Source organism: Brachycentrus maculatus, unplaced genomic scaffold (assembly GCF_059751285.1).
Source record: "Brachycentrus maculatus isolate JH-2025_06_01 unplaced genomic scaffold, ASM5975128v1 h1tg000817l, whole genome shotgun sequence".
NCBI lineage: Eukaryota > Metazoa > Arthropoda > Insecta > Trichoptera > Brachycentridae > Brachycentrus > Brachycentrus maculatus.
In genome coordinates, this window is record NW_028281545.1 from 91,332 (window position 1) to 105,135 (window position 13,804).

The 13,804-nt window shown below is 38.0% G+C and overlaps 1 protein-coding gene across 1 annotated transcript in view; it reads left to right on the top strand.

The window, feature by feature from the left end:
* Window positions 1–13,804, top strand: part of Dhc98D (Dynein heavy chain at 89D) — a gene marked incomplete at its 5' end in the record, with an annotated part of 155,605 nt that overhangs the window by 87,953 nt on the left and 53,848 nt on the right. Inside the window, 10 exons of the mRNA XM_088275208.1 lie at window positions 751–843; window positions 2,047–2,199; window positions 2,992–3,147; window positions 5,230–5,400; window positions 7,167–7,355; window positions 8,317–8,425; window positions 9,085–9,323; window positions 10,463–10,640; window positions 10,981–11,111; window positions 12,857–12,999. Coding sequence (XP_088131334.1) covers window positions 751–843; window positions 2,047–2,199; window positions 2,992–3,147; window positions 5,230–5,400; window positions 7,167–7,355; window positions 8,317–8,425; window positions 9,085–9,323; window positions 10,463–10,640; window positions 10,981–11,111; window positions 12,857–12,999 — 1,562 coding nt within the window. The remainder of the gene's footprint in view (window positions 1–750; window positions 844–2,046; window positions 2,200–2,991; window positions 3,148–5,229; window positions 5,401–7,166; window positions 7,356–8,316; window positions 8,426–9,084; window positions 9,324–10,462; window positions 10,641–10,980; window positions 11,112–12,856; window positions 13,000–13,804) is intronic.

Here is a 13,804-nt window from a genome sequence, read left to right on the forward strand (position 1 = left end):
TATATATCTGTTCTAATCAACGTTGGTTCTTTTGGCCACCCAGACAAATAAATATCTGTCAAAAGATAACTTTACCTTTTGACCATCCTGAGAGATAAATATCTGTTCTAATCAATGTTGGTTTTTTTGGGCACCCAGACAAATAAATATCTGTCTTAATCAAGATAAGTATACTTTTTGACTATCGTGAGAGATACATATTTATCCTTATCAATGTTAGTTCATCTTTCGGCCACCCAAACAGATAAGTACCTATCGTTATAAATATTAATTAGCCTTTTGGCCACCCAAACAGGAAAATATCTGCTCCAATTAATATGCAGACAGTCAAATACCTGTTATTATCAATGCTAGTTCATTTTTCGGCTATCCAGATGGTTAAATACCTGTCTTAATCAATGTTTGTTTGTATTTTGGCCATCCAGACAGATAAATACCTGTGCTTATCACAAATTGCACCACACTTATCATTACAATATGAAATTTTAAAACAAAAATATGTTTTTCGACATCTCATCAAAGATGAAGAAGAATATGGAAGTCTGGGCATTTACGGGGCTGACGACCATCATAGGCTGGTTTAAGTGAACATTTTACTCACGTATACACAAAAATATGTGTTGAATAACATACAATAACAAAACGATGACATTTTGTGAAGTCCAGCCCTTTGATACACCCATTTTTTTCACTTGTATTGCGATTCCCATTCATCACTTGCCTTCATTCAAATCTAATATAAAATTTCAGGCTAAACGTCCACTGCTACTAGCCGGTGATACTGGCACCTCCAAAACAGCTATCATCACCAATTTCCTCAGAGGTTTGGATTCCGATCGCTATGTAAGTTTTCCGTCAGTTTAACACTTCCTTCCCGGTGATGCGCAACTAGTACACATTATTTGTAAACATAACTCAAAAATTTTGATAAATAAAGTGAATAATAAGTTTAGATTTTAGGTAATAATACATTTACACATTGAATGAAAAAAAAATTATAACAATTACCTCTTATAGAGATATTTTGTGAGAATTCGGAAAATATTGTATAATATTTTGAGAAATAAATATATTTTGTGTTTTGATCCACTCACATTTTTATTAACCAACTAGTTTTGGCAATATTGTGTAATACTATCAAACGAGTGCCGATGAGTGACATAGGTATATTCATGCTATGCGACGCTGTTGACATCTCACTCTTACTTTACTTGGTTATATCGGAATGCGAGATATGCCATCTCAGTTCTTAGTTTTTCTAGTAATTACTTGCATGCGCTACGTGTGTGTATAGTAGCTTTCGGGCAGCTAACTGAGGTGGTTGTCTCACTCGTTTGTGAGTCGGTGATTTTTTCATCTTTCAAACATCAATAAACACAAACTACACAGCACCGGAACGTGCAGATTTTTTTGGCACAGTAAGGGCGATTGTCCACTACACGGGATTTCACCGTCCGGCAGTCCGCTTATGAAAAATGAAAACGACTACGACAGTTTAGCGTGATCGAATTTACGCGCACCGTGTTCACACACCGATCAAGAGCTCCGATCCGAAGAAAGATAGACAAAAGCACAAGCCAATCCAAGCCAATCGTCATTTGTGCCGGACGGGAGGTCACAATGGACCTAATATGGTCGTAGTGACATAAGGGATGCAAGATCCCTTGTCCCCAAACAAAAAAATAATAATAATAACGTGCTGGACGGTAAAATTACACGGAATTCCGGGTAGTGGACAAGCGCCCTAAGGGCGTTAGTGCACTACACAGAATTTTACCGTCCGGCATGTAAGTTAGCATATAAAACGGATGATTGTCTTGTGCTTTTGTCTTGATCGGTGCGTGAACACATTGCGCACAAATTTGATCACGCTAAACTGTCGTGGTCGCTTTGACTTTTCGAAACCGGACGGCCAGACGATAAAATTCCGTGTAGTGCACAAGCGGCTTAAGGAGAAGGTTAAAATACTCTTAAAATAAAATTTTAAGTTTAAGATGCTGAGAACGATTGATTACCGGTTAGGTTTTAACTATTCTCTTCTTGCAGCTCATCTCACAGCTGAATTTCTCTTCGCGAACATCATCTATGGATGTCCAACGGAACATTGAATCCTCCATAGAAAAGAGGACGAAGGATGTGTATGGACCCCCCATTGGAAAGAAATTGCTCATTTTTATTGATGACATGAATATGCCCCAGGTTTGTCCAGTATTTTTAGTTGTTGAAGCCTCCCTCTCTATATTAATTTTTAATCAAAATTTCACTAAATAAATAACCATCATGCTGCTTACCGCAGGGGTAGGCAGAGAGAATAGAATGCCACACCAATCTGTCTTGGCAAACAATCTTCGCCTCTTCCACGTTCATGCATCTCCTCATACATACCCGCCGATCATTCTGACTCCTGACCTGACCTCTTTCAAGTAGTATTTGATCTACTTGATCATGGCAAGTTTTCCTCGATCTTCCTCCGCTTCTATTTCCAAATACATAGAATAAATTCGTTTTACTGTTCTTTTGTTTTACTCATGTGATTACAATGATCCCAAACCAACTTAATACACCTTTCTTAATTTTATCCATAAAGCTTATCTCAGCCATGCATTATTTCCTTATATCACCATTCAAACATTTATTATTTAATGTTCCACACTTTCATCCGAGAGATCGCATTTCGACTGGATTCCAAGTTTTTCTCGGTCTTTCTGAATAAATAGTGGTAAATACCTTTTTTTTCAAAATCTATTGTGACACGTGTTTCGATGCATCATCAGCATTGGATTTGGAAGTAGCGTGATGCCTAGTTAGATTTTCAACATGCAACGCCATTAAGAATCGACCTTTCTGTAATGTCGCCAAATTGGAAACTCTTACTGTACCAACTGGTTGCCAGGTTGCAATTCTCAAAACACCGGTTGGTAAGCCATATGCATTCTCGATGACATTTGTATATATGTAACAGTCATCAATGTAACTTTTATGCCTTGTTAGGTGGACACGTACGGGACGCAGCAACCGATAGCTCTGCTAAAGCTGCTGTTGGAAAGAAACGGTTTCTATGACAGAGGAAAAGACTTAAACTGGAAGAATCTGAAGGATATTGGATACCTCGCGGCCATGGGCAAAGCCGGCGGTGGAAGGAATGAGGTAAGTATCCACTAACATTTTAAATTTGTGCTTAATAATAATGAGAAATCTTTATTCCAGCTTGACTAAGTGGTGGGTGTAATACTTAGTCAGCCATATCGCTCACTCCTTTCAAGAACGTCATAAATAAAAAAAACGTGATTTTTCAGGAGAACGTTTTTAAAGCTTAAAAATATAATACAATTTGTTAAAAATAAATATCAAGCCACTTATTGAACTTTTTACTGTGCAACTGATATTTTTAGGTTAAACCTGAAGGTTTTTTCTCCATTTGAAAAATAACTAGTTTATTTTTAAAAAAATAATTAAATAATACTTTTTCTTCAAAATGCAAAAACAACACTTTCTGCCCTGTAGCGGATAAATATTAAGTTAAAAATATACCTCTTTTGCTGGAATATAGTACATTTTCTGGGCATTACGAAAACATGCATAACTGAAAATCGACAGTTTTTGATTTATGACGTTCTTGAAAGGAGTGAGCGATATATGTTTTACAATTTTTTTTTTTACTGAAATTTATTCCTGCAGCATATTGTACTCCTGTGTATGATGTCATTACTTATTTTGGCCATCAGTTTAGAGTGTTACTTACTTTACTTTACTTTGCGTGTGGCTCTGGCTTCTACTTCACCCATATGGGTTATGTCTCGGGCGGTTTTTACATCAACGCTGACCCTAAATAGTACAATAATTAAGGTCACAATCATGAGAATTATAATCCAGGATTCGGAACTCACATACTAATATAAGAGTTTCTGCTCAGTAAAAAGCTTCTTTACATCTCACCAATAGATGTCTCTAGTGAAGTTCTAGTGATTCAAGAACAAGGTTTCTAAATTGGTTCATATATATAGAACTTGCAAGAATTTGAGTAGTGTGGTTGTCAATAATGGGTAGAATTGGTGAATGTTACACGTGTGTAAAGTGATCATTTGAACCAGCCTATGACGGTCGTCAGCCCCGTAAATGCCCAGACTTCCATATTCTTCTTCATCTTTGATGAGATGTTAAAATAATAAGGTCACAATAATACAAATCACAAGGATACTTTTTTATTTTATTTTTATTTTGCATTACATAAACATAAATTCAAATACAAAAAAATATATAAAAATGAATAAAAAAAAAGATCCCACAAAGGCATGGCCTGTGTGTGGGCATACAGTATAATTTAGTCATAGTAAAGGGTATAAGTTTTATAAGTAGAACTAGAATATAAGTGTTAATAAACTGTTAATACTGAATCACAAGAAACTGCAAACCCAATTCCGATCTACCAAAAGTAAGAAGGTAAAATGCTTATAAGCGTCTCCCGGTCTTTATCAACAGTATGTAAAAAATGCTTTTAAGCATTTCCCGCAAACAATGTGTTAATTATAGGGACCGTTTATGCGAAAAAGTCTTCAGCAATTTTAGCATATGTTTAAGATAATTACGTACATCCACAAGTCTCCACTAGTTGCTCCTCAGAAGTTGCTTTTCAAATACAGATGGCAATTTGATTAATAGACTTACTTGATTTTCACATTTTTAATTAATTAATAAAACCCTTATACGCACCGAATGGTGCATATGGCACTGCTTCATATAAACGCAGTGTTATCTTGATCGTTTACACATGAAGGAAAGGTGATCAGCCCTCCGCCTCAGGTACCAGTCAAGGGTAATATTGAATAAATATTACAGTGAAAAAATCACTTATATTTATTTGACCTCCCCTGGGAATCGAACCCGGGACCTCCAGTACGGTAGCCGAGCGTGCTGACCATTACACTACGGAGGCTGACAAAATTTAATTAATTAATGTTACAAATTTTATAACGACTTTGCGGTAAATGGGCAACCGAAGGTAGGTCTGGTCGCTGCAGTGGCTAGGGACGAGAGAGGATGTCCCTTCAGTTGTCAGCCCTTTTATAGGTCCCATGTCGTTCTTCGCGTGGTGAGGTCACGCTGGTCCGCAATGGCGCGGTTATGTCGCGCTCAATCGCGGCGTATTTGTCTATGGTGGTCGAAGCCGGATGAGGCACCACAAAGTCAATAGTACAATGTCAAGTTGATCTCTGGAATGGATTTCTCCAGGTGGACCCCCGATTCCTGTCCAAGTTCTCGGTGTACAACCTGGCCTTCCCTTCGGAGGGCACCCTCACGCACATCTACCTGTCGGTGCTCAAGGGACACTTTGAAGTGTTCCCCGCGGAGGTGGAAGCCATCGCACCCAAACTCATTCAGATGACGCTCAACTTGTACAAGGTAATTTACTTTACTTTATTATATCTTCACAACAAATTGGCTTGGATCAGACGAAAACTCGAAACGCTTCCCTCTCTCCAAATTCAAGCTGCAGTTGAAAGAACAGAGTGGGAGAATCTTTTCTAATCTCTCATTTGCGCATGTCATACATAGTCTCAGTAATGGGATTCAAAATTTTCAACAACCGGTTCGCCCTTTAGGTAATACCCCTACCCCCCTATAAAATAAATAGTTTTTATACATCAAATGTTTCTATCTCCTTCTGACCCTGTGGAAGGCCGGTAAGTTATCGAAAGGAAAACATAGTTTACGTGGACATTTTTTGAAGCGTATTTCTTTCACAATATTCTTTTCACTAAGTGCAATTACTTAACTGAACTTTTCTACTATTTTTTTCTCTTTGTGAAATTCAAATATTTTTACAATGTGCTCCGATACATGATCTCAATCAGAATATTGTGTGACAACAAAGGGTTAAGGACTGGTTTGGCGAACTCTAAAAATTTTAGGCAACCGGCTGAATCCCACCACTAGACTATGCACATGTACAGTCTACAACCAGATTGGGCACTACCATCGACGCAGTATTCTCTCATTATTTAGAATATTTGCAGCCTAAATTATTTGTATCACACTTCATTATTATAATTGTTATTAAATTAAATGAAAACCACCTAAACGATGGAGGGATAGCTGGTCTTCCACCTCCCAGGAGCGGACTGGAGAGTGACAGGACTTAGTCCTAAAAAAAGAAGAAGATTATATTTAATTTATTTCTTAGAGTATCAATTTATGGGAATTAATATAGTAAAAATATAATATTTCTTTTGATTAGGAGGGATTTTGTTTAATTAAATTCCATATATCCATTTTCTAATCCTGAAATAATAAAATGGTCAACAAATCCAAAGAAAGCAATGCATAAAATTAACTGGTCTAGAATCTAAAAGGTTTCACTTTTAATGTGCAAGAGTCTCATACTTATTTTTATTTAGCAAGGTTTCCATTTTTTATGGAGCAATTTTGTCAATTTTTATTTAGCAAGGTTGCCAATTTTTATGGAGCAATGTTGTCAATTTTTATTTAGCAAGGTTACCAATTTTTATGGAGCAATGTTGTCAATTTTTATTTAGCAAGGTTACCAATTTTTATGGAGCAATGTTGTCAATTTTTATTTAGCAAGGTTACCAATTTTTATGGAGCAATGTTGTCAATTTTTATTTAGCAAGGTTACCAATTTTTATGGAGCAATGTTGTCAATTTTTATTTAGCAAGGTTGCCAATTTTTATGGAGCAATGTTGTCAATTTTTATTTAGCAAGGTTACCAATTTTTATGGAGCAATGTTGTCAATTTTTATTTAGCAAGGTTGCCAATTTTTATGGAGCAATGTTGTCAATTTTTATTTAGCAAGGTTACCAATTTTTATGGAGCAATGTTGTCAATTTTTATTTAGCAAGGTTACCAATTTTTATGGAGCAATGTTGTCAATTTTTATTTAGCAAGGTTGCCAATTTTTATTTAGTAAGGTTGTCAATCTCTGTGGTATTAGTAATATCATGACATAATAAAAATAACGGTTGACTTCTGTTAAATGAAATTAATGTCTCTTTTGTATAGTAATAATATTTGTCATAAATATAATTAATTGTTTTTAGAATATTTTCACTTTTAACGCACGAGAGCCTTGTATATATTTTTTATAATTTAATTTATATAGACGTTTTGGCATCCGAGAAAGTAGAATTTCCACCTGGCCTGTTGCAGATAATAATAGTGGAGCTGCCTCCGACCCCGTCCAAGTTCCACTACATCTTCAACCTGCGGGACCTGTCGCGCATCGTGGCCGGGATGTGTCTCACGCACCCCAACTACTTCCCCGAGGTCAAGTTCATGGTGCGCGCCTGGCGGAACGAGTTCTGCCGCGTCATCTGCGACCGCCTCATCAACACCGATGTGAGTCACAACACTCTTATATCACAAAACCAAATTCGTTTCAACCTTTTGACATCTCAGCATAGATGAAGGAGGATATGGAAGTCTAAGTATTTAATTCGATTCAATTACTTCTTCTTCTTCTTCTTTTTGTAGATCCTAGGGATCTGCCTGGGGGTCTGCGTCCTTCAGGGTTACCTTGGAGGGCGATACATGGAAGTCTGTCTTCTGACATTCAATTACAATTTGTTTGATAAAAATCAATATGTACATTACAAACAAACATTTGAAGCGTAAATTAATTAAAAACACAAATCAAAAAGTTCTTGTTAAAGATGTAGAAGGTCCCGCTTCGTAATACCCCCTCAGACACATGGAACAGATCAATATCCGGCGTGATATTGTTCAGCATAGCGATAGCTCTTACTACAGGTATAACCATCGGCAAGTTGGTTTTGTATATCTTCTTCTACTTCTAACCCCTTATCCGCACCCAATGGTGCATAGGGCACTGCATCGTATTGACGCAATGTTATCTTGATAGTTAATTATAAGAACTCCTGCGCTTCAGGGACCAGAGTAATATTAAATAAATATTAGAGTATAAAATCACTAATATGTATTCTCACCCCCCCGGGAATTGAACCTGGGACCTCCAGCACGGTAGCTAAACACGCTGACCATTACACCACGGAGGCGGTCCTGTATATAGGAATGTTAAACAATATTTTCCGACGCTGTCTTAGCAAACTATTGCGAACATACAGACCAATGTTCCGGATAATTTCAGGATTATCGATCATACCGCGCAACAATCGATAAAAATGCGTAATCAAATACACATTCCTTTTAGTCTTTAAATTATTGTAGCCAAGCATACCCTGGAGAAACTCGGTCGGGTAGAGCCAAGGATAATACCCGTAATTTATAGGACCTGAGACTTTTGATATTTGTATGAGTTTTTTAATGATTTAATTTCCAGGATCAACAACTTATGAAGACACACATAGCGACTCAGATAGCCAAATACTTCCCGGTAGAAAAGGTAGTGGAAGAGGAGGCTCCTGTACTAGACGTTGAAGGAGAAGAAGGTTGTTGGCCATTTTTTTCACTCCACCCCTCTCAAATGCTAACTTTAAATTAACCTAGCCGGCTGGGACAAGTGGATCGAAATCTCCAAAATACGAATTTTATTTCAATAACTTTAGTTTTATAAGAGCTACTTACACAAAAATAAAATTAAAGAATATTTTCTCTTTTTTGTTTTTATAATTTCAAATCGTTAAATGTTTCAAAATAATATTTTTGATAAAAAGCACATTAGTCGGTACCATGAGTTCTACATACTTATATATCAGGAAGTTTTTTTTTTCTGCTAGCAGCATGTTTTTTATTTGACTCTAATAAAATAAATAAAATAATAAATGTGGTATTATCACAAGGAGAGAGCGAGACAATCAGATTACTCCGCTTTTGTTTGATCCGATTTCCGGCCTCTCGCTAAGTCGGCGCTTGGCTGTGCGCTGGAAAGGAAGTGGAATCTGTGACACTGTGACTCTTACGAGACGCGTACTATGATTTCGAAACATATTAATCTTTTGCACATGTAATTTTTGGATGATCAGTACAGGAAAGGTTAAAAACAAAAACTAAAAAAAAAAAAAAATGCCTTGTGGTGTTCCTCAGGGGTCAACACTCGGCCCCCTTCCAATCATTGTATTTAATTTCATTATGCACAAATGCATTCTAGGTTCTGCTCACCCTTCCAATGTGCAGCTGGTAGAAGAACCCGCGGCTGCTGCAGAAGTGGAAGAAGAAGAAGAGGACGAGGAGGAAGATGAAGGCGCTCCAAGACCGCTGACCGTAGAAGAGTATGCCCTGAGAGATCCGCTGCTCTTTGGCGACTACAGGAATGCGCTCAACGAAGATGAACCGAGGTTCTATGAGGACATGCTGGATTACGAAGCTATCTTTTCCCTATTCCAAGAGGTTATTTTGTCTTCAAAATTAAATTTAAATTCTGTGACGAACTTTTCACATTACGTTCATAGTTAGAGCCCCTGAAAGAATTTCAACTAGCTAACCAACTTACCATCATGCTGCTTTTCCATAGGAGTAGGCAGTCATTTTTTTATCTTTCACCACAAAAAACATTGCATGATTGGTTAACACATTTTGGACGGGTTTTTTACACCTGCAGACCGCTGGCGACGGGATTTGAAAATTGTTTGCACATAGTTTTGACCTAAGCAAAGAGATTGGTACATAATATTTATATAAAAACGTTAAACAGTTTCATCTTTTCTGACTTTGAAATGAGCCCGGCGCAGAAGGTGAAAATACCCTTCCTGTCCTTAAGCATCAATTGACTGAACAGGTAGAAATACTTTTCCCGTCCTAAGTATATTAAATACAGTAATAGGTTCAAGAAAAGTTTTTTAATGGATGGGTCCAAATGGAAACCAAGAGTTTCTTTACCGGATTTGGAAATGTGGCGGGAGCTTTCAGAGATTTGTGTGTGGATAATGGTCAGTAGTAGTAGTAGTCTTCTTGTTTTTCTTCTCCAGCCTTCTGTCCTCCACTGCTGGATATAAGCCTCTTCTGTATCCTTCCATTCCCTCCAGTCGGTTGCTGTTTGCAGCCAGTTTTATACCCCCCACAGCGACTATGTCATCAGATCATTTTTTTTTGAGGTCTTCCGATGCCTCTTTTATCCTATCTAGGTAGTAGTAGTCTTCTCCGTCTTATTCCTCATTACTGAGGGTTGTGACCCTTGTGGAAGCAATGACTCTTATCCAGCTATCCCTTGACTGCACTGCACGTAGCGCTCTAACCACCGAGATGCCTGCTGCTGCCTTTACTTGATCGGTCCATCGTGTGGGGATCTTTTTCTTCCTATCTTCCCCTCCAGGCTGCCAATCACAACCAGTCAGAGGTTGGATTGGCCAGAGTCTGGACTCGTTGATGCGTCTAGCGTGCGTCACTTTGTGTAATGCCACTTAAAAACACTACTTCATAATTACCAGTTTCAGAATAATCATTCTATCATCAAGTCAAATGAAGACTAAAATTTAAATAAATGTAGTCATTCCAGGCTAATTTTTTGGTGGACTATGAATACCTTCTAGATCCTGGAAGAGTACAATGAGCGCGGGCACAAGATGCCACTGGTGCTGTTCGAGGACTGCCTGGAGCACCTGACGCGCGTGCACCGGGTGCTGCGCATGGACCGGGGGCACCTCCTCGTGGTGGGCGTGGGGAGCAGCGGGAAGCAGTCGGTCATCAAGCTGTCCGCGTTTGCAGCCAGTAACTAAACCTTCATACTTGATTTTTTACCTAGTTTAGGACCTTTTTTGGTCTGGCAATCCCCTGCCAAAATATCATTCTCTGATGGAAGGATTAAAATTCTTCTTCTTCAAACTTTTTCTGCACACGATGGTGCATAGGGCACTGCATCATATAAACGCAGTGTTAAAGTGTCCTGAAGCGCAGGATTGATCACCCTTTGCAAGATTGGGTGCAGAGTTAGAAGAAGAAGAAATCAATGGCGAGGTTTCCAAAGTGCCAAAATACTAAATTTATTTGATATTTGAGACTTTTGGTAGAGTATATGTTATTGTGTATATTACATATTGTGGTTCTATAGGTTGTCAAACATTTGAGATAGCCCTGGCTCGCGGATATAATGAGAACGCCTTCAAGGAAGACATGAAGCGGCTCTATACGCAGCTCGGAGTTGACAGGAAAAAGACGGCATTCATATTCTCGCATTCTCAGGTTCAACAACATAATCAAAATGGCATAGAATTGAGTTCACGCTTTTGTAGTCAGTTTTATAAATAGAGGCACGTTGCACAAATCAAACTGTATTCTTCCATTAAGATGTTTGTTATTTGTTTGGTTGTTGACTTAGTGACCAGTGGGACTATTTTTGAGAGATCAAAGTCAGGATACAAATGGGAGAAATTACTTTTCTTGTACGATGCTGCATATTTGTACTTTTTTATGGCGTCAAAAGCCAACTATGGACTTACACGAGCTACCACGGAGAAGATTGAATCATTCGAAATGTGGTGCTATCGAAGAATGCCCAAAATTTCATGGACTAAGAAAGTTAACCAAAATGTTTTAAGACATAGGAATAAAAAAAAATTATAGACACCGCCATCCGAAACAACTGCTCCACCCGTCTTATCCCGATCCAGTCGGGAATGTTGCTCAGTCACAATGTTTGCTTTCTACCAGCTTCTCACAGTCCTTCTACCTTTCCCATCATGATTAAATGTAGAAGGTGTTCTGCGAAATGCGTTGACCCAGATATGAAATCTTTAAACCTTGATATTCCACAAAAGTTCTCTGCCTGATCCAGCTAAGAAATTCTGGCTTTAAAGACACAATAAAAAGAAAAAGAAATCTAGAGTAATCACTTTAGTTCTTAAGGGTAGAGAAATACAAAGCAATATGCATTATATTACAAGGCAAAGTGGAAGGTAAACGCAGCATGCGAAGAAGACGTATGTACATGTATATCCTGGCTTGACAATTTGAGAGAATTGTTCCACTGTAGCACTGCGTCGCTATTTAGAGCCGCTGCAGACAATGTAGAAACTGACACGATGATTGCCAATTTTCAGCATAGTACAGCACAATAAAATTAATAAATCATGTTTGTATGGTGTTGTAGAGACTTAAGCCGGTTGTCCATAGCTAAACATGGTCATACCAAGTAATTGTAGTCACCATATTGGAAGTAAGAGTATGGCTTAGTGTCATGATAATAATAAAACTAATTTTGGGTAGTTGATGTAGCGCCATTTTTGTAAAATACTACTTCGAGTACCGCAACTGCAATATGTGAAATATATTTATGTTTGTAGTTCTATAACTTTCCCATTTGCAAGTATCATCCTCTCATTTCAGAATTAGATTTATTGTAAAGGCACGCATAACCGCCATGGCACCAAAACTAGACTCTAGGTATTGCTTGCCTTTATAGTGCCAAAGCCAACTCTATGTATTGAGCGCCTTTTGGCACTATAGCTAGACTCTAGGTAATGCGTGCCTTTATAGTGCCATAACTAGACTCTAGGTATTGCGTGCCTTTATGGTGCCAAAGCTAGACTCTAGGTATTACGTGCCTTAATGGTGCGATAGCTAGACTCTGGGTATTGCGTGTCTTTATGGTGCCAAAGCTAGACTCTAGGTATTACGTGCCTTTATGGTGGGATAGCTAGACTCTGGGTATTGCGTGTCTTTATGGTGCCAAAGCTAGACTCTAGGTATTACGTGCCTTCATGGTGTCATAATATTTTGAATGTAATGAAATTTTTCTTCACAAATCCTGGATTTGTGAAGAAAAATTCACTTCACCTGGGAGTTTGAGTCCAATCTAGCGTTTTTTCAATAAATTTCAATTAATATTAGGTTTTTATAACATTTGCATGCAGCGCATATCATGTTGGCGTGCGGTGGCATGGAAAATGTGATTTTACCTTATGAATAACTTTATTTTGTGTGAATAGGTAGTGGAAGAGGGGTTCCTGGAGCTGGTGAACAACATCCTGATGATCGGCATGATTCCCGCACTCTTCACCGACGAGGAGAAGGACGGCATCATCAGCTCCGTGCGGGGAGCCGCCTCGGAGGCAGGCTACTCCGCAGGAAGGTGGAATAACATTTATCCTACTAGTCTAAACAGATAATTTTTATATTATTTTCTGACATCTCAACAAAAATAAAGAATAATAAGGGAGTCTAGCCATTTACGGGGCTTACAACCGCATAGGCTGGTTAAGTGATCACTTTTTGGAAATCCTGTGACCGTCCGGGGTCAACCATTATGGTCAACCAGTGAACGTTTGAGGTCAACCAATTTAGCCACCTTGTGTGTGTGGGTTATTGACGGGAAGCCAGAATAGGATATTTAAAGAATGCGTACTTACAGTTGGTTTATTGACATAAATTCTTACACTTTAATTACTATTGATATTAATTATTATAATTTATTCTAATTGATTATGCAACTTTGAATTAAAATATGAAGCTAAATATACGTCCTTCAGAACTCAAGCGATGCAGCGAATCTCGGTCTCCGCGCTTCGGTTGGCCGCTTTTGTTGAATCCGCTCGGGAATCTCCGTGGCTAATTCGTATTTCAGTGTGGTCAACTTGATGGCGTGGCCAGACGCCTACAACTTTACACACGTGTAACATTCACCAATTCTACCCATGATTGACAACCACACTATTTAAATTCTCGGATGTTCTATATAAATGATCCAATTTCGAAACATTGTACAAGAATCAATAGAATTTTCACGAGAGACATCTAGTGGTGAGATGGAGAATTATTATTCTCATCTCTGTTGTGATGTCAAAAAATAATATGAAAAATAAATCCCATAATTGGAGTATTTGGACATACTCAAAATGTTATTAACATAATTTTTTAATGAATTATGTATTAAACAG